Raw genomic sequence first — 21,538 nt, forward strand, 5'->3', positions numbered from 1 at the left:
CATTGCCCACAAGATGTGAAACTCCGTGAAAACCAAATTAAAATGGAGCATTTCTACCAATTTATTAATGGGCTTAGACCCGAATTCGAAGGAACCAAGTCGGTTCTCCTTCGTAGAGGAGGTATACCATCCATAGTGAAAACTCTTGAAGAATTGACTATGGAGGAAAATAGATTGAAAAAGCCTTCCGCTTTAAAAGATGAAGAATCCGTGTTTGCCATGTCAAAGCCCGGTAATCATACTAGAAGCTACAAACCTCCTCATTTTGTAAAAAATGAGAATGGAAGAAACCCCAACTACTATGAAAGGAATGAAAAGAGGGGTGATCATGAATACAAAAAAGGTGAAAAGATAATTTGTTATCATTGTTATGAATCGAGACATATCAAGCTTTTTTGTCCCAAAAGAAAAAAGGATGATCATAAAGAAGACAAAAGAGTTACTTCGGTTGAAAGGAGTAGACAATTTCAAATGCATTGGCTTGCTCTCTTTGGCTCAACTAATGGAGGTGCTATAACCCATGCTTAAAGCTCAAATTTCCTCTTTTTTGGGAGCGGCCATATCTACAAGTGGTGACCATGGGAAGTCCTCTTGGATCTTTGACTCGGGTGCTTCTTTTCATATGACACCAAATGAGTCCATATTGTCCGAATGTAAGTTTAACCCAAATGATTCTTATGTTTCAACTGTCGATGAAACATCCTTGAAAATCAAAAGTTTTGGGATTTCTCAAAAACATCCAATCTTTCACATACCAAATATTAGAGTAGTACCAAAAATAAATTTAAATCTTTTATCGGTTTCTCAAATTACGGACCATGGTTGCAAAGTATTGTTTTCATCTAATGATTGTCTAATACAGGATCTCCAGTCCGGAAAGCCAATTGAGCGAGGCCATATAAGAGGAGATCTCTATGTCGTAGACAATCTTAAGTTACCAAAACAACCGTTTTGTAATTTTATAGAAAAGAAAGATATAGAAATTTAGCACAAAAGACTAGGACATCCTAGTGTGACCAAATTACACTTGTTTCTATTTCTTTCAAACTATAAAGAAAGAGATTTTCTGTGTGAGGATTGCATTCTTTGCAAAATGAAGTCTTTGGCCTTTGGATCAAGACATTTTATAACTAAGAACCCATTTGAGTTAGTAGATTCGGATGTATGGGGATCGACTCTAGTCGTATTCAAAGGAGGGGTATCCTGTTATGTTGTGTTTGTAGATGACTATAGTAGACATTCTTGGATATTTTTTCTAAAACAAAAATCAGAAGTATTTGAGTATTTTAAAACTTTTCGTTGTTATATTAAGAATCAATTTAAAACTAATATTCAAATCTTTAGAACCGATAACGGAGGAAAATTTGTGTCAAAAGAATTCGAAAATTATCTTGGTCTAAATGAGATTGTTCACCAAAAACCGTGTCTATACACTCCCCAACAAAATGGACTAGCCGAGAGGAAAAATAGACACATTATTGAAACCACTAGAACACTTCTTGTGTCTAGAAATGTTTAAAAAAGTTTTTTGGGCTGAAGCCGCTCTTACGGCAGTATATTTGAGAAATAGAATGCCTTCTAAAAACATTGAAAATATCTCTCCTATTGAAAAACTTTTTAAAACATATACCGATTATAAAAGGTTAAGGGTCTTTGGATGCAAATGCTTTGTCCTTATCAATAAGAATGACAAATTTTCTCCAAAAGCAATCCCTTGTATTTTTTTAGGCTACGGTGAAAGCCAAAAGGGATATAGATGTTATGACATTGAAAGAAACAAATTGTATGTTTCTCGAAATGTCACTTTTCTTGAAAATAAAATTGGTTTTTGCAAAGAAAAAAATCCAAGAAAGTTCCTTTTTTACCTTGTCAATAAACATGAACGGTGTAAAAATATTCATGACACACATGAGAGTAAAAATGAAGGCACACATAATGCAAATGAGAGTGTGAATGGGGGTCTTAATGATATAGACCCATCTCACAATGATATACAAACCTATGCAGAAGATCATCCATCATGTGCTTTAGAAAAATATTCTCAAAATCAAGAAGTAGATTCTTCTAGTCTTAGAAAATCCATAAGAATTTCGAAAGCCCCTAGTAGATTTGTATCATATGATTCCTTTGAACCAAGGTATAGATCATGGATAATGGCCATATACTCATATTCCGAACCACAATCTTATCATGAGACTAAACATCATCTAGAATGGATTAAGGCCATGAATGATGAATTAGAAGCCTTGGAAAAGGCAAAAACTTGGGAAATCCAAACATTACCTAAAGGAAGGAAAACTATAGGATGTAGATAGGTGTACAAGATGAAAACCAAATGCGATAAAACATTAGAACGATACAAAGCTACGTTAGTAGCCAAGGGATATAGTCAAGAATATGAAATTGACTACGATGAGACGTTTGCTCTAGTTGCTCGAATGACAACTGTTAGAACTCTCATTGCTATAGCCTCGATTAAAAAATGACCTATATTTCAAATGGATGTAAAGAATGCATTTTTGAATGGTAATTTAGATGAGGAGGTTTACATGGACCCCCCACCAGAACTTAGCACATGAGAAAACTCTTCAGTTACGCAAAGCCTTGTATGACTTAAAACAAGCTTCCAAAGCTTGATATGTTTAGTAATGTGATGACACAACTTCATTTTAAATCTTGTTTTACTGACACTGCGTTGTTTGGTAAGTCTTCAAATGCAGGGTTGGTGATCTTACTATTTTACGTAGATGACATAATTATCACAGGAGATGATACGCAGAGAGTTAATCATATCAAAGATGTGCTTAAAGCCAACTTTGATATAACAAATCTTGGTTTTTTGCAGTATTTTCTTGGAATAAAAGTTGCCTACTCACTTTTTGTCACAGACTAAGTATGCAGTAGAGATCATTGAACGATCAAGACTCTCGGATGAAAAACGGGTTGATACTCCGAAGGTCATAAATGCCAAAATGAAGAAAGATGATGGTGAGCCTCTACAAGATCCAACTCCTTACAGACAAATGATTGGAGTTTTGTCTTATCTTTCTATTACTTGTCCTGATATATCTCATGATATTCATTCTCTTAGTCAATTTCAGCATGCTCCCACTATAGTGCATATGAGTGCTGTAATGAGAATTGTTAGATATATTAAGAAATCCATCAATCATGGATTGTTTTTATCATCCTCTTCCCTATTAGAAGTCATTGCATATTCTGATTCTGATTGAGGAGGAGATGTAAATGATAGACGCTCAACCACTGGTTTATGTGTGTTTGTAGGTGATTCCTTAGTTTCATAGCGATGTAAGAAGCAACAGAAGGTGTAATGCCCCAAATTTCAAACTTGCGAACCTTTTCAGAAAAACAGGCAAGAGACTATAAATATCTCTTTCCTTCAGAGTTGGTTTATGAAATCAGCGGAAGATTTTTCTTTGATAAATCATAAGGCAAGCTGACAACTCTGGGCACGTTAGCTAAAAGAACCAAAACGCACAAAAATTCGGATATCCTAAGGGAAATCTGATACAAACACAAGCGTCCAGGACGCGAGCTAAGAGCAGAAAGAAGAAGTCTTGAAGCCATCTTGTAATCGCGCCATTGCCCGTAGAGTACCTAAACATCACCTGTACCCATAAAATGGGTTAGTTTCGCGAAAAACTAGTAGGTGCACAAGAGAGACTACAAGGAACTGAATTAAATATATTTAATTCAGTAGGCTACGCAGTTTAAAGCAGATATGCAGTTAAACAGGTAAGCAATGCAAGCAGGTAAATAGTGCAAACACGTAAGCAGTACAAGCGAATAAGGCGTGCGAGCGAGTAAGTAGTGCAAGCGAGTAAGCAGTGCAAATGCGTAAGTAGTGCAAACAGTAAGCAGTTCAACGCAAGTAAGCAATGCAACTGACCAACGCAGCATACGATCCATTTGATCGTAAGCTGTGAACTACTACGCAACAAGCTTGTCCTCGTTCCTAGAACGAGGTCTCTGCATCTAATCACCACCAGGACATAGTTTGTCACTCGCTACTTCTAACCAACGCTTTGTCCTGAACGACCTTAATCTATCCTCATCTTTCAAAGTCTTACGCGGCTAACCGTCACCGGTTATGACGCACTAAGGCGTCATACCTTCACAGAAAAGCTCACCCTTCCTTAGAAGGTCCAAAACATGATCACTAACTCAAATCGCTAACGATCTGATTCTCACACCTGAGTCAAGCATGTAATCATGCTAAAACAGAAAGCCGAAACTATGAATTCATAGTTGGCTATCACAAACAATCTCAGAAGATCGTCACAGCTCACCATAACTTTTTACGGTAAGCAAAAACACAAGATCCACGTCGGATCGTTCGGTCCGAGAGATATACGACTGGACAAGGAATTACCGCCCTAGAGGGTATACCTGATCTTGGACCCTACACTTCCTCACAGGAGTTCACCGTCTTTGCGGCTACCCGATCATGGACAGTGTACATCCTCACAGAGATCTCCCACTCTAGCCGGGTCACCTGATCTGGGAAATGCATAACCTCACAGCGAAACCTTTGGGAGATCGGTCCCTAACAAATGCCATATTCAATGAAAATCATTGCGATACACACATCCACACAAATGACCGCTCTCAGGGTCGATAGCCACTAATACAAACAACAAGATCAACGCCCGGATCACCTGGTCTGGGACATGTATAACCTCACAAGGAATTCCGCCCTAGATGGTATACCTGGTCTTGGACCATACACTTCCTCACAGGAGTTCACCGTCTTTGCGGCTACCCGTTCGTGGACAGTGTACATCTTCACAGAGAATCTACCACTCTAGCCGGGTACCTGGTCTTGATCATACACGCCCTCGCAGATAATCCTTTGGAGATCAGGTGCTCGACAGACACCCCACTCAGTGATGCATGCATCAATAACCGACTGCTCTAAACCATTGCATCACAAGCCATTCATAAGCAATCATACGGCAACAGTTATATCACAATATGTAAGCAGCTTATAAGACAAGCGGCCACATCAATCCTAGTTGCCACCAGTTCGTAGATTACGAGCTGTATGCAATCACATCAATCATAAGATATGCAAGCCAACAAGTGCTACGCTACAATAAGCATCAAACAGTTCGACCAAGGGATAAAGCAAGTCACATGCTAATATGTAGCAACTGGCATAATGCTATTATTATAAGCATTTAAGTAGTATGAGAAACTCCTTATTACTCCGCAAAGAACTGCATAAGCAGTTTAACCAACTAGAGTAACGCCTTGACAGGCATGCACAGCTCAACAAGTAGCATATTGAACTATCGAGCAAGCAAACAAATTAGTAGTGCAAGCGAATCAGTAGTGCAAGTGAATAGTGCAAGCGAATCAGTAGTGCATGTGAATCAGTAGTGCAAGCGAATCAGTAGTGCAAGCGAATCTCACGACTCAACGACCAGTGTGAACAGACCTTATATTTCGATAATTACGAACCTGCGGGTACGCACAGGCAAAACGTAGAACCAACTGAGACTAGTTCGGGCGTCTGTTATTCTATGTATTTTCAATAACCCGAATAGCTGGTTGAGTTCGCTCCAAAGGGACGGCTTTAGCCGAGAGAGGATTCCCCAAAGGAGGTTGTGCCACAGACGCATCCAACTTTTGCAGAAGTGTTGAGCTAACTAATGTAGCCCCTTTCCCCTAACTCCAATGACTGGGGAGGCCGGATCGTTGCCCGTAGGGTGGCAATCTGTCCATTGGAGTTTGTACCGCTCTGTCCTCTCCCTTGACAAGACACAAAGAAGCGAATAGGTACGTTAGGGGTTGCTTAACTAATGACCCATTCTATGCTGTGGTATTTAAACCACTTGAGCATCTTGCCTGTGAAGGCGAATGTGAGACCATTTATGTGATTACAACATTTTGCATTTAGCGTTGTTCGAGGTCGCACGACCGTCTCATCCGATCATCGCAGTACTAGACGTGTCGTGCACGACTACAAGTACTCTAGGATGAAGGGGGTATAGCTCGTCAATAGAAGCTTCAACAGGAGTGTTTCACAAAGATGTAAAGTTTATCAACTTTACTCTATCTTTTGAAACATCAGTACCTTGTGCCAACATTATGCATGTGATTATCTCGAATCACATCCGCTATCGGGGTATCTACATGTCTCGCATGACTCGATACCGGCCTCGATAGACGGGATACAGGTTTCTCAACAGAACACCCGCTAAGAAGTTCGCTCGAACCCCCAATTTGGGATCACCCGAGATATGCCAAAAAGGCGAGCAGAACCAGCCAGTCACATCTTTCCAAATGCTTCGATTTGGAGCAGTCTTTGATGTTTTTGCGCAGCTCCCTGAAATCTCAAGTCGACTCTGCAGGACTGCACACACGAAGAGCCAGGATCCCTGCGAGGTATCCCTCTCCAAGACGGCTTTTCGAACCAGATATGGGCATTTCGAGTTTACTGTCATGCCTTTCGGACTCACCAACGCTCCTGCAGCCTTCATGGACCTCATGAACCGTGTGTTTAAACCCTTTTTAGACACCTTCGTCATCGTGTTCATCGATGACATCTTGGTGTACTCGGAGACCTGGGATCAACATCGCGAACACCTGATCATCATTTTGGAAACCTTGCGGAAGGAGCGTTTGTTTGCTAAATTCTCTAAAAGTGAGTTTTGGCTCAAGGAGGTTATGTTTTGGGGACATGTTATATCCGAAGAAGGAGTGTCTGTGGATCCTGCAAAGGTGGAGGCCGTACTAAGCTGGCAGCAACCGAGGAATGCTCGTGACATCAGAAGTTTCCTTGGATTAGCTGGATATTATCGAAGATTTATCCAAGACTTTTCCAAAATCTCTCTACCTATGACAAAGCTGCTAAAAAAGGAAGCTAAGTTCATATGGGATGTTTCGTATGAAAGCAGTTTTCAGTTGCTGAAGGAGCGACTTACTACCGCTCCTATCTTGGCCTTGCCTTCAGGACAAGGCGGCTTCGTGATCTATACTGACGCTTTTGGGACAGGCTTGGGCTGCGTCCTAATGCAGAATTGTAAGGTAATCGCCTACGCCTCGCGACAACTTAAGATTCATGAGAAGAATTATCCGACTCATGACTTGGAATTAGCAGCTGTGGTGTTCGCATTGAAGATATGGCGACACTACTTGTACGGGGAACAATTCGAGACTTTTACGGATCATAAGAGCCTCAAGTACTTGTTTTCACAGAATGAGCTAAATATGAGGCAACGACGGTGGCTAGAATTTCTCAAGGATTACGATTTCACCCTTTCCTACCATCCAGGAAAGGCGAACGTGGTGGCTGATGCTCTCAGCCGTAAGGCTTCTAGCATTTCCGTCAACCTATTATACGTTGGTTGGAAGTTGATTGAGGATTTGGTTTCATGAAAACCGTTTGCAGTCTCATCAAATTCTATCAGTCTTTCTAATCTGATAGCTCAACCTGAGCTATTAACCAAGATCCTTGCTGGACAAAAGACTGATGCGTAGTACGAGAAGCTGAAGGCTCGTACACAGCAGACCGATACTCCTTTCCGACTTAAGGACGATGGAAGCATTTGGCTCAAAAATCGTCTTTGGGTCCTAGATGATCCTGTTTTGAGAGACGAGATTCTCGAAGAAGCCCATAAATCGAAATATACGATTCACCCAGGAGGCACGAAGATGTTCAAAGACTTGCAACGCAGATATTGGTGGAGCTGGATGAAGTGAGATGTGGCTGAATACATCTCTAAGTGTTTGACTTGCCAGCAGATTAAGATCGAGCATCAACGACCTGGCGGAGTGATGCAGCAGATGGAGATCCCACAATGGAAGTGGGAAGACATCACTATGGACTTTATCGTCGGTTTGCCTAGGACACGAAGAAAGAATGATGCGATTTGGGTGATCGTGGACCGACTCACCAAATCGGCTCATTTTCTTCCTATCCGTATTAGTCAGTCCTTAGACAGTTTGGCGGATCTCTACATTCGTGAGATTGTGAGATTACACGGTGTTCCGGTATCTATCATCTCCGATCGTGATCCGAGGTTTACCTCGAGGTTTTGGGGACAACTTCAAATCGCTTTGGGTACGAATTTAAAGTTTAGCACTGCTTTTCACCATCAGACAGACAGACAGTCTGAACGAACAATTCAGACTTTGGAGGACATGCTGCGTGCGTGCATGATGGACTGGAAGGGAGAATGGGATTCTCATACCAGTCTGGCCGAATTCGCGTACAACAACAGTTATCACGCTAGCATCGGGATGGCCCCTTACGAGGCCTTGTATGGAAAGCCCTGTCGTTCGCCTCTCTACTGGGACGAGGTTGGCGAGCGAAGGATGGAATCTCCTGTAGTGCTACAACACTACACTCAGCAGATGCAGATGATACGAGAGCGACTCCGTACTGCACAGAGTCGGCAGAAAAGTTACGCGGATCGTCGTCGTCGAGAGCTTGCCTTCTCGATAGGAGATATGGTTTTTGTTAAGGTATCTCCCACAAAGAGCGTATTTCGTTTTGGGAAAAAGGGAAAGCTAAGCCCTAGATTTGTCGGACCGTTCGAGATCCTGAAGCGGATTGGTGAAGCAGCTTATCGTGTGGCTTTACCTCCTCAGTACGCTCAGATCCATAATGTTTTTCACATATCCATGCTTCGGAAATACGTTCACGACCCATCACACATCATCCATTATGATGATGTAGACATTCAGAAGGATTTGTCTTTCAAGGAAAGACCAGTCGAGATCGTTGATCGTCGAGATCAGGTGCTTAGAGGAGTCCTGTAGAGAGTTTTAGTTGGCTCTTGAATAAAAGAGATCAGGTGCTTAGGGATATCTCATCTGTAATAAAAGAGTTTTAGTTGGCTCTTGAAAAGTTCATCACAACCTGAAAGGAGTCCTGTAGAGAGCATTCTGTTTTAGAGGTTTTCAATAGGATGTTGCTTTTCTATAAAGCATCACCTACACAACGTGAACAGAGAAAGATCAGATGGCTATTTTCATCTTATCCTTGGCTTGGCTTGCTAAACGTTGCAATGACTTCTATGAAGCGTGGAATGTGGGATTGTTTATATGATACATTCCAAGTTATTGTTGGTGAGCTACTTACCAAACAAAATAGCATGCAACCTATGGAAAACATAGAGTTGGAGCCTTTTGTGAAAGTGGAGGTTCCATCAAGCAGCAATGATCACTTACAAGCACTTGAAATTAGTGTTAATGCTGATGATATATTTAAAATGATCACAGAGTACTTCAAACTTGACAAAACCATGCGAGGAGAAAGAAACAGTGCTTGGGAAATCTTGCCTAATGGGCAATATGGGTTGGGTACCTAATGCGGGTACTTGGATTGTTAACTTGGGTACAAGTTTCTTTAGGAAAAACAAAGAAAACATGCATATACCTTTTGTATTATGTGCGGCCTGTTGTAGATTCCAGATTCTTACCTGCTTATGATTAACATGTTTTGGGTGATCGATATTCAAAGGCAATGTTAACTTCATGGGTATTTTGTGAACATGTACCAATATGAAATGTTGGGTCATGTTGCAGTTGCACAAGGAGTCATATGTTTTAAAGAACCCATGGATGTAAACTTGCGTGTGACATAAGTAAGGTGGACTTAATCTGATGAATGTAGTTCTTCTCATATTTTAGTTTGATTTTAGCATGTTGGATATGAATGCATGCATGTTAAGTTGTTATTGCAAAGTTGGTTTTGGAAAATGCATACATGATATGAATGTGTGCAGCCTTGAACATTTAATTTCTAGATTTGGGTTATATTCATGTGTGTGGATGTTAACACATGAAAAGTTTCATATGCCTACATTGATGGGACATGTTTATTTATCGTGCACTTATGGATGGGTTTCAAGTACATGTGCATACATGAAATCGATGTGTGTTTAGCATGTATAATTCTGCATAAATGTTCACATATACTTGTGAATCACGAATGAATGCATGTGTGTTAAGTGATTTCATGAAAGCTCTTGCACATGGATGGTGAACACATGCATATGGATGTGGTAGCTCATGCGTATTGTTAAATTGGTTTGAATGGATGTGCATTTAGAAGCATGTTGACCTCATTGCATACATTGTAAGTTGTTATGGCTTTTACGTATGATGCATAGATGGTATAAATAAATCATCACAGGCCTGGAGAGCCTTGAGCCTTGGTTTGCTCTTTCTTAAATTGTTCAAATGCATCGCAAAAATTACATTTATACCATGGTTTTAATTTTTTTGTTCATAATGCTAATATTGTTCATCCATGTTAGGTTGGCATAGGTGCTTATGTACGAAATTTATAAGTTTTGCCCAATGATATGTACATGTGATTGATCTTGCTAAGCAATGGTTCATCGTCCTGGTTATGCCATCATTATTATGAGCATGTGTTGTCATTTAACTGCCAAGTTATTGATATTGTGCAGTTAATGTAAGCATGTACTCAATAAAAATGTTAATTTATGTGTACATGTACACACTCGAAGGAGATATGCATTGGTAGATACACGTATGTAATGGAGGTAGCACACATATTGAGAATGATATTATTGAAAAATGACATGCTTATAATTGGGTTTATTTTTGCATGAGTGCACATGCTTTTGGCACGTTGGCCTAGTGTTATGAATGAAACACTACTTTGGTTTGGTTATGTGATTCATCGATGGCCTAAATGGACCATCATCGGCCTGGAGAGCCGTGGGTTGATTCCTTTTCATATATGTTTGGATTTCATCACTTAAACCACACAAGTTGGTATAGCACATTACTACACTATTCTAGTTGTTTACACGGGCAGGAGTCCCGTAAGGGAGGATGCGGGTGTTCATTTTACTTTTGCATATGGTGTTGCAAACTTAAAGAATTGACTTTAATAAAAATATAAGAAATAAGAACAGTGTAATATATGTTATGAGATCTTTCATCTGGAGAATGGAGATCTTAGAGATCCGGTCTTGGGGAGACTGTGAGGATACAAAAACTCCGTGTGCTGAAATTTTGTCCCCTGAACCCGATATTGAGGTTTCTTCTCCTGGCTACGGTTTTAGGGGGAGTCCGCCACTTTACTTGGGGGGGGTGTGTGTTTGTCGCAGCTGTGATTTGTTTTGGTACCAAGGAAGTGACACATGTGGGCATGGGGTGTCCCTTGTGTCCCCGACATTAGATGTGGAGGTCTAATGTTCCGAAGGTGATTCGGTCGAGGGCTAAGTTGGAACCTAGTAATAAAATACAAATTGTATGTTAAGCTACCCTGAGAATCTACTTGACCTCGGGGATTGTACCCATTTGGTGTATCCGCAGACAACAATAATTAAAAAGAAGTACTTAAATTGTGTGCATTTAATGGGGCATGCATATAGAAATGAAAGAAACTTAAATGAAAGATAACAAAGGATTCATGCATTACACATAAATGATGCATATTCATGCTATGCATTAGAACATGCATATGTTATATGTTCCCTTAATTGTTATATGATTGATGGATGCGTGATGTTTAACTTCTAATGCATGTTAAATACCATGTTCTACTTGAATTGTAATTCATGGTAATGATTAATGTTATTTTATGTCTAATAGATGCACCGTGTGGTAAGAATATTTACCTGAATTGTGTAATTGTCATAATTGCATTCCTCTGAATCATTATATGAATTCATATATGTGGTTATGAGATATTTAAATAATTGTTATTGATGTTACTTGCTAGTTAGCTTCTGATAAATTGTTGACTGTTGTAGCGTAGTCCTTTACTTATTCTTGTATGGGTTGAAAATCACATTCGGTACCCACATCACATACTTGACACATGATATACCTGAAAGAAGAATTACAGTAATTCCTACTTAGACAGTTGTAGTCTAATTCCTATAAATTTTCAGGTGTAGAGTAGAAGTTATGAGCGACTGCGGGATGAGGCTTCAATCGAGATTTTTGGATTTACTGTTCTAGGGATAGTGTGAGAAACTTTGATGTTATTATTCATTAATAATGAAATAAATGTTTTGGTTTGCTTCTCCTATAATGTTATGGAATGCTTAACCCTATGGTATGACTTGTTTCCGCTGTACTGAAAAAAAAAAATCCTCAAAATTTGGGTTCAGATTTTGGGGCGTTACAGATATGGTATCAGAGCCTGGGAACACTAAATCAAAGATCACTGTCGTGCCACACCCTGTAAGCGCTCTGTGAGTATAATTTATTTTGTTTTGTTATTGGTTATGTTGCTTGTTCTTTTTATTGTGATGCTCATATTAGTATATAGGAGAATTCACGTCTACAAATGATTAATTTGACCTATTAGGTGAATGACACATCACGTCTATAAATGATTAGCTTTTAGGTTGACTTATCACACCTACGAATCATTAGTATCGACCTACTAGGTGAATGATGTATCACGCCTACATAGTTTCATTGTAGATGATTGTATTATGATTGTCTGAAGGAATCTATCATACTTGCGTAGCATGATTGATGTGTGTATCATGAATATCTGACTAAATTTCTTAGTGGACATGTGCGTGTGTTTCACGTCAAAATAATCGAATGTGATATGATGTCAGAATTATCAATGCACATGAAATGATCTGAGTGTCTTAGATACATATATGATTTGAATCCTGTGTGCATAACTCGAACTACGTAGAAGTTACGTATCTTGAGGTTTAGTTGATTCTTGGTATATACAGGATCACATTGTATAAAACTCATGTTTTGGTTATGCATGCTTCTAGGTTAAATTTGAAAAATGCAATGTTCCTGGTGGCAATGATATGATGCATAGGATAATATGCTTCTGTATGATATGATTGAAATGTCATGTCATCTAAAAGTTAGAAAGCATGCGATATATGCTTAAGTTCAATAGTGAACTATGATTCATGGAACCTTATTGATGAAATGTGTGATTTTATGATTTTTGTGTCAGATGAAGTGATGTTGCATATTGATGATATGTATGCTTGTGCCCATATTGGTGGCTACCGACCTTGAGAGCGGTCATTTGTATTTATGCATGTATCACTATTTTGGCACCTGTTGAGGACCTTTTTCCGCAAAGGATTCTCTGTAAGGGTATGTATGATCAAGATCAGGTAATCCGGCGAGAGGGGTGGATCTCTGTGAGGAAGTATATTGTCCAAGAGCGGGTAGCCGCAAAGACGGTGAATTCCTGTGAGGAAGTGTATTGTCTAAGACCAGGTATACCCTATAGGGCGGTAATTCCTTGTGAGGTCGTGCATTTCCCAGACCAGGTGATCCGATGTAGATCTTGTTAATCTTTAATTAATAAAGAGTTATGGTAAATTGAAAAAAAAATAAACAAAAATTGTTGAGATTGATTGATATAACCAATTAGAGATCAATAGATTTGGCTTCAGTTATAACAGAATCGGATCATTATTGATTTTAAATCTTGATATAATGACATTTTTGTGTCTTTTGTGGATAGAAGGGTCACTCTGTGAGTGATTTTAGACCTCGATTTGATGTTAGGTTTGGGTCTTTTGTGAAAAGATGGAGCCATTTTGAGGAATAGGAAATAGTGGAGGTTATTCAGGACAAAGAGTCTCTTAGAAATAGCGAGGACAACAAATAATGACGTGATTATGATAAAATAAAAGAAACTCCATCCAGTAATCAAGAACAAGCTAAAGGAATATCAGGTCATGTCTATCATTCTTGACTAAACAAGTAGAAAGTAGTGAACCTACACTTTAACTGACTTAGGGTAAGACTTTTCCGTAATTTAGTATGGATTTGGCCATCAAAGAAATCATGTATGAATTTTATCGAGACCGACTTTTAGCTCCAAATTTCTCTCAAAAACTCATTGTGTGTTGTCCTGATCCTTATATGTTGGGAGCTCGCACACATACGTGCATCCTTGTCGATACCAATCCCCTTAGACTACGATCTCTATGGGAATCCTGCAATGAAATTTCGAGGACGAAATTCTTTTTAGGGGGAAATGATGTAATAACCTCAATTTTTGGCTTTAATTGCTTAAATTTATCTGAAAATATTAGGCATTTTTCTAAATTTTGGCCTGGGATCCGCATTTCGGATCCGGGATTCGGAATGGATCCATGTGTAAATCCATGTAAGATAGCCTATTTATTAATAAAATATAATAATATTATTAATATATATATATATATAATATATATAGGGGTAGCTAACTAAGGGAATCCACAGAATCCAACTTGTGGATCCATACCCACACCACATTGGGTGTCGCTCTGGATCCCGAGTATCGGACCTGGACCCGAGCAATGTTTTACAAAGTCCCGTAAACAAGAATCGTGCGTAGAGGGGGGTTACGAAGAGCGTAACCAACTCCCTCCGATTTTCTCGGGTATCTCTTCCTCTCTTTCGGTTTCGCGCACGCCGGCAAGGTCACTGACGTCGGAGGGCTCCACGACCATCTGTAGCTGCTGTCGCCAGCCACCTCCAGTCGTCGGCAACCATTTTTTTTCCACCGAAAAAAGGTAGGATTCTGTATTTTTTTTGTTAGGTGTAGATTGAGTCCAGTTGTGGTTTTTCGGCTGAAGAAATGGACAACCCCATATGAAAAAAAGGAAAGAAAAGAAGAAACAGTCGGGGGTCCCTTTTGTGTGGTAGGAGCAGATAGTGCACGTCACCTTTGTGCCGGGACATTGCAGGTTCAAAACCCAATGGTATAGTTGTATAACTGGTAGGGTTCTGCCTAACCCCAGATTTGAGGGTTTCTGAGTCTTAACCCCAGAAATTGGGGGTTTTCGACGGTAGTATCGGGTAAACCCAGTTTGAGTTCCGATTATTGTGGTTGAATAACCAGTTTGGGTTCCGATTATTGTGGTTGAATAACCAGATTTGGGGATTTTTGACTCTGGACCTCGAAATCGGGAGGTCTCTGGCTGTAGTGTCAGGCAACCTTGTGATTTCCGATTGTGTTGCACAAACTAGGATGGTTCTTTTCGTTGTTAGCCGATCCGTGAGTCTGTTTCATTCAAGCGTCCCAAGTGTTTTTAAAGTGCCGCAGCACCGCATCTTCACCCGTACCCGCAGCCGCACCTATGTGACATAGGTCCTCACTTACCATTTATCTCTTAATCTCTCCCATAATTAACTCCTTTTTTTTTGTTAAGAATTACTTTCCCTCTTTTACTCATTTACTTAGTATCCTATTTAGTTAATTATATATATATATATATATATGATGCCCCACCCTACTTGGGTTTCTCTCTCATCATAGGTAATTGGATCTGTCCAATGAGGTTCCAGGATCCATTTAAATTTCTGGAATCCATATTGGGACTATCTATATCCATACGAAGATCCAAATTTTTCAAAAACCAAAATCAGAGATCCAATTTTTAAAATCCAATATCAGAGATCCAATCTCTGAGGTCCAATTTCGGACCGGCCAGAATTTAGACATACCAATTGGGTCAGACATTATTCTAGATCCAACCCTTATCCAAATCAAATCCAAATATAAAAATACACAAAATAAGAATCTTGACCATGTTTAAATCGAATTTCAGTTTTATTCATGGCAGACTTGTAGCAAAATTCACAGGCATTACATTAAGTACAAATACCCTTATCCATCCAAATGTAAAATCTGTCATCATTTTTTTTGCTTAGGTCAATGAAACAAAAAACCTCCATCAGTGGCCACATATTGGCAAGCGTCTGGTTGGTAAAGCCCTTGAATTCCCCCCTGCCTACCTGGGAGTATACTCAGCTTCGACCTTTCTGCAAGGGATGACCCCCATGGGTTTTGAACAGTGGTCGTCCTATATCATGTGGCAAACCATTTCTAACATTGTGCTAAAATAATTATTCTGTTCTGAAGTTTTCTGGACCACTACCATCTTACAAATACTGCAACTTTTCAATCATTGTCTTTCTGAGAAGTTTTTATCTTGTGGTGATGCCTGTGATACTTTCTTTCTAAGTGATCTCATTCCAGTTGAAAGTGCACATTTTCCTTGCTTGTTATAACCCGATATTTTACTCTGGAGCTCCATGGATGAATATCTAGGGTAATGTTTGTTTCTTGTATTGTATTCAAGGGGAGCTTTTTTACCTGTCAAATTATTTCAAGAATGTGTTGCACTTTTTGCTGATGGATAATTGCTTGATACAGGTATATGGTGCATCTATTGAATCTTGCCGTCCGATACTTGGCTGCTCCAGTGCTTCACAATTCTGGTTTTGCTGTAAATCTAAATGCCTTGTCTGGAAAGAATAGTGAAGCACCTTAATCATGAGTTTTGTACAACTGGAAGCTATGATGTTTGATTGTTATGGATTATAAACTTGTGTTCTTGATAGAATTGTTTTCTTTCTGTGAATTTGTTGGTGTTTCAGGGCTCCTGCTCGCGCATATGGCAAAGGGATTCATACTGGGATGCTCGTCCAGCTTCTCGAAGGTATTTCTGTGCTTCTGGAAAATGTTCCTGTTTAATGTAAGAACAAATATTTTTCAATACCGCATAGAGAATATGGCAAATATCTCTGGCTTTCTAAAATATGACAGATATCTATGTATTTTAGAGTACAATGATAACTCCAATAGATTCCTGGCAAATTCACTTTCACATGAGTTATTGGTAACTAAATTTATGATATAATAATGGCAATATCATAATGTATTAGATTTTCATGGAATATATTTAAATTTCAAATATTATAAACTTATTCATTAGAATATATGATTGATAACTTTTATAGATTTTATTTATTTAATTTCCCCTCTGTGTTACATGGCTGTTTACATTTTTGACATTATGACAGAAATTTATATTTTTCTGCAGCAATGAATATCCCCTTTTTATTCCACGTCAAAATTCTTGCTCAACCAGTGGGGAGAATTCATGGTCAGATAGAAGCGCTAGTAATTTTGGTGTTAGGTCAATGGAGTCAGAAAAAAAACCACAGTTGGATGGTGCAGGAAACATTAGCTTTAATTATTCCAATGCTTCTCCACATTCAGTGGAAACTCACAAGGAGCTGCAGAAAGGAATTTCTCTTCTAAAGAAAAGTGTGGCATGTGTTACAGCATACTGCTATAATTCATTACACTTGGACATTCCAATTGAAATGTCAACATTTGAAGCCTTTGCAAAGTTGTTGTATACTTTATCTTCTGCCAAGGAAGTCCGATCTATTCATTCTTCAAAGACGTCGTGCTCAAGGTCTCATGCTTTTACTTTTCTTTTCTTCTTGCTTATTGAAGTACTTGAAATTCCTTCTGGCATCTGACTTGGCCTTACCTGTGAATCAAAGAATTAGATTGTTCCTAATGTTTTACCAAAAGTTGTTTCTTATTTTGCAGATCTCATAAGCAAGTTCGACTGTTGAACCAGTCCATTTTGCATGAACAGTATCTGGGGAACTCTTCAACGTCGTCACGGATCATGGATGAAAGCCTGCATGTAAAAGCCTCCATGGTATGACTGAAAAGAGTCTTAAACATTCACTTGGTATAATGATTTAGGGAAATCATGAATGATTAGATGTCAAGCAATAGAAAAATGCATATAAGACACCATTTTTAATCTGTTACAATCAAAATGTGCCAATAGTGCAATTAGCATGCCAGAAGGAAAATCTCTAATAGGCTTTTTTATAAAAAGAACAAATGATGTAATATCTTTTTCACTTACAGATTTGTTATAAACTTTTTTTATCAGGTGTATTACGTAGTAATAAGTTATGGCTTGCAGATGTACTTTTAGCACATTATGAATGTTGAAACAGTGATTTGAGCAAATCTAATGGTATTTTGGTTTGATCTTCCATGCAAAAATTGTTTTTATGTTGTAAGATTTGTATGTTTGCTCTGGTATCTAATTAGATTTACTTGTTTTGCACCATTCTCAAAGCCTGCTTTGTTCTAAATTGAAGATATGTTGCTACTTTTTTTGCTGTCATTTTTTCTTCTTTTCTCATTATGCTTTTCTGGCAGCTTGTCTTTAATGATATGAACATCACTAGTTCTGCTCCTAGTTTCCTTTACATGAATGAGCCGGCTGGTGCTAAGAATGCTAAAAGCCTTATTGATGGCTGGGATATCATTGATCATCCTACCCTTCCTCCACCGTATCAGGAAGAAGACATTGAACATTGGACTCTAGCAATGTTTGCAGATGCTACAGGGAAAGCACCAATCCGACGTGATCAAACTTGAAAGTCAGATCTCTTTTTTTTCTGTTCCCATTATAGTCTACTCACTGCAAAATATTTGCTTTGCCTTTATGTTGCATGAATTTGGATGTTACTTCTGGAAACAGTGTGAATGGAAATTAAAAGTTGATTCTTTTGTTCCTAATGCATAATGGTTGAGTGTATTTTTTATGATAATAAATGGCACTCATTAGACTGACCTATGTTCTTTTCTCTTTTCCTTTTTTGCTAGCCAAGCCATGTTTATGATGGTTAGCTCTACGCCAGCCAACATATAAATAAACCAGTACATTGCCTGAGAATGTTGGAATTAGATAGGAAACAATTTTCAAGAATAACCCAACTTCCACCATTATGATTTTCTAGGGTTTTCTGGCTAGCTATTAATATGTTTCTTAACTTTGGAGAAAAGCAATGCTTATTTTGTTCTTTTTTTCCTGTGCCACAAAGCGCAACTGAGTTTGTTTGTTATCAGCAGTGGCTTGCCTTACTCTCTATCACCAAATTCATTAACTATTAGTTTTAAAACTTTCTGCTTTGTCAATGTTAATGAAGCTCAAGTTCCCTTTCGTTTATCGTTGCTGCCTGCTGGATTCATTTGGAAGGGCACTGCTTTGTTTCAAATGATGAATAGTTTGTTGCTCTATTCTCCCTCTCGTCTTTCTTGCCTCCTCGTTTCAAACTAGAGCCGACCCGTCCCAGATTTAGAACCGACCCCAAGAGCCCCAATCGGCCAGCCCCGGGGGACCTCTAGCTTTATCTAGCTTCTAGATCCTTGGTTTCTTGAAGTTCTTTAATTATGAGTATTACTTTCTTTAGGTTTTTTTGTTTTCTTGGCTTTCTCTAATTAGGACTTTTGGCTTTCTTGTGTTAGAATTCTTGGTTTTAGGATTTTTGGTTTCTTTAGACTTCTTGGTTGGGTTCTATAAATACGTACAAGATCATTGAGAGTTTCTATATTCTTCATTCTTGATCTTGGTTTACAGCTTGAGGGATTGAGAGCACATAGCTTGTAGAATAGGCACGATTGAGTTTCTCCCTCCTACCCTGTAGGCCTTGGGATTTGTGCTCCATGTCTGTCGATCCTCCCTATTTCTTTAACTATTTGTGTTTTAGACGTGTCCTCTTGTTGCCCCTCGACCCCTTTATAGAATCCATTCCTCCCTAGGGTTGGGTTCTAACAATACTATCATAACGAGGCTTTTTGTGGGATCAAGAATGGTAGATCTGCCTTCTTGGAGGCAGATCAAGTTTTTTTTTCTCAATAGCAAGGCCCATGCCCTTCTTGAATTCGTTTAGGTTCCTATCATCACATTGATCGAAACATCAAGGATACAAAAATTCATTCAAGCAATGAAGATTAACAAGTCCTTTCAACAATTTTGAGAGTTGCATGAATCGTCTCAAGAACATTGTAGATGAAGGGTTTGCCAGAATAGAATGAGCGCTTGTAGAGATGATTGAAAGAAAAGGGAATCGAGTTACAGGTGCCGAATCGTCATCCCTCTCTCTATGGCCAACTACCATTTTGACAACTTGGTTGTCATACGACATATCTGCATTCTTCTCGAACCCGTTCAGTCGTTGGGTTGGAGCAAGCCTCGGGCGGTTGCCAGACTGATGGAGATGGCATGTGGGACATGCACAAAGCCTTATGGTCTCCCTCTCCATCCCGTGACTAAGTTGGTGGGATGGGGAGGCGCCACTGGCGGGAACCCACCTGGCGTTTTCCCGCCAACGGGACTTGACTGGCTATCACTCTCATGGACGATCAGAATCAACGGCAGCATGGGAGCACTACTGGCAGTGGGGGAGTGTAATATATCGCAATTTTTTGCCTAATTTTAAAAATCTAATAAATGTAATTTTTATTAAATAAATATATTTTTATTAAATAAATATATTTTTATTATTTAAATCAATATAATATATTTAGTGGCTGACGTTGAGTTTGGACACACATATGGATCTTGGACCCGTTACTGAGGTCCATGGTGTCAAATATCGTGATATTTACAAAAATCTCGTGAAAAAAAATGCAGCATAAATTATAGAAGTTTTAAACAATTAAAATTTAAATATGTAAATCTCGCGAGATTTTTTTTTGTGACAATTTCTCGCAATATTATCGCGAGATTTACTAAATCTTGCAATAATATCGCGATATGTTTGTTGCACTTTTTTTCCACTGTTCTTTCAAGTTTCAAAACCCTTGAAACCCTAGGTCCCCTTTGCAAAAAACACAAAAAACCTTGCTCTGCGAGGGGCGACAGTCGGCGGCTGCAACCAACCAACGACTGCAACAACAGAGTAACCAGTTCATCTCTCTCTCTCTCTTCCTTTCTCTTGAGTCCTCTTTTCTATACTATAGATGTGTTTTTTTCATCGATGGGTGAGAGGTGTATATGTAACAAAGGATTGTTTTGGGCATCACTGTGCATCTCTCTGTTTTTGGGCATCACTATGCATTTGTTGTTTTTGGCAGCTGCATCTCTCTGTTTGGGACATCACTGTGCATCTCTCTGTTTTTGGGCATCATTGTGCATTTGTTGTTGTTGGCAGCTGCATTTCTCTATTTTGGGCATCATTGTGCATCTCTCTATTTTTTGGCATCACTATGCATTTGTTGCTATTGGCAGTTGCATCTCTCTGTTTTGGGCATCACTGTGCATCTCTCTGTTTTTGGGCATCACTGTGCATTTGTTGTTGTTGGCAGCTGAATTTGTGTACCGCATCAATTGCTTGAATAAGATTCAAAATTTCAAATATCTAATTATAGCATAACAATACAAATATGAATGTTGAACTTGAAAACAAAAATAAGTGGAGTTAATGAAGCCATCATCCATGATACCAAATTACATGAAATTTCTCCTCCTATCTGCAAATGCTTGGTAAAAACCCAAAACAATGCCTTATGAAGAACCAACTTTGCAATAGATATATCTCCATATTATCAAGAAAAAGAAAGTAGAGAATATTAAAAAATAAAAGCATTAAAACAGGCAGGAAAAAACAATGATCAATATCAAAATACAAAGTGAGTACACACAAAGATCTCAAATTAATGAACCACAACTAAATGTGAACATACAAGGCTCCATAAAGCAAAAAAAAAATGGAAGTTCAAACACTTTCATGTTGACAATCAGATTGTAGATGAGCATGCAAAAGCAAAAGTGGAAAAACATTATCAACATAATTCATCACATATGGAAAACAATGGCTTGACAGAACAGGTTTTTGAAAATTCAACATAGTAGAATTAAATTTAAAGAGAGGCTTCAGCATTAGTAATTCAAGCATCAAGTTCCACATTTTTGAACAACCAAAA

General features: G+C 38.8%; 1 protein-coding gene across 8 annotated transcripts in view; it reads left to right on the forward strand.

Annotated features, from left to right (window-relative positions):
* LOC149840809 (uncharacterized) overlaps positions 1 to 18,351 on the forward strand; it is a 122,896-nt gene extending 104,545 nt beyond the window's left edge. For all 8 annotated transcript variants that reach the window (XM_090003352.1, XM_090003351.1, XM_090003349.1 and 5 more), the window contains 5 exons: positions 16,163 to 16,235; positions 16,387 to 16,448; positions 16,833 to 17,213; positions 17,354 to 17,468; positions 17,987 to 18,351. In XM_090003352.1, coding sequence (XP_089859478.1) covers positions 16,163 to 16,235; positions 16,387 to 16,448; positions 16,833 to 17,213; positions 17,354 to 17,468; positions 17,987 to 18,208 — 853 coding nt within the window. In that variant the 3' untranslated portion in view covers positions 18,209 to 18,351. The remainder of the gene's footprint in view (positions 1 to 16,162; positions 16,236 to 16,386; positions 16,449 to 16,832; positions 17,214 to 17,353; positions 17,469 to 17,986) is intronic.
* The last annotated feature ends 3,187 nt before the right edge of the window (positions 18,352 to 21,538 follow it).

Source organism: Nuphar pumila, chromosome 4 (assembly GCF_984573655.1).
Source record: "Nuphar pumila chromosome 4, dmNupPumi1.hap1.1, whole genome shotgun sequence".
NCBI classification, from domain to species: domain Eukaryota; kingdom Viridiplantae; phylum Streptophyta; class Magnoliopsida; order Nymphaeales; family Nymphaeaceae; genus Nuphar; species Nuphar pumila.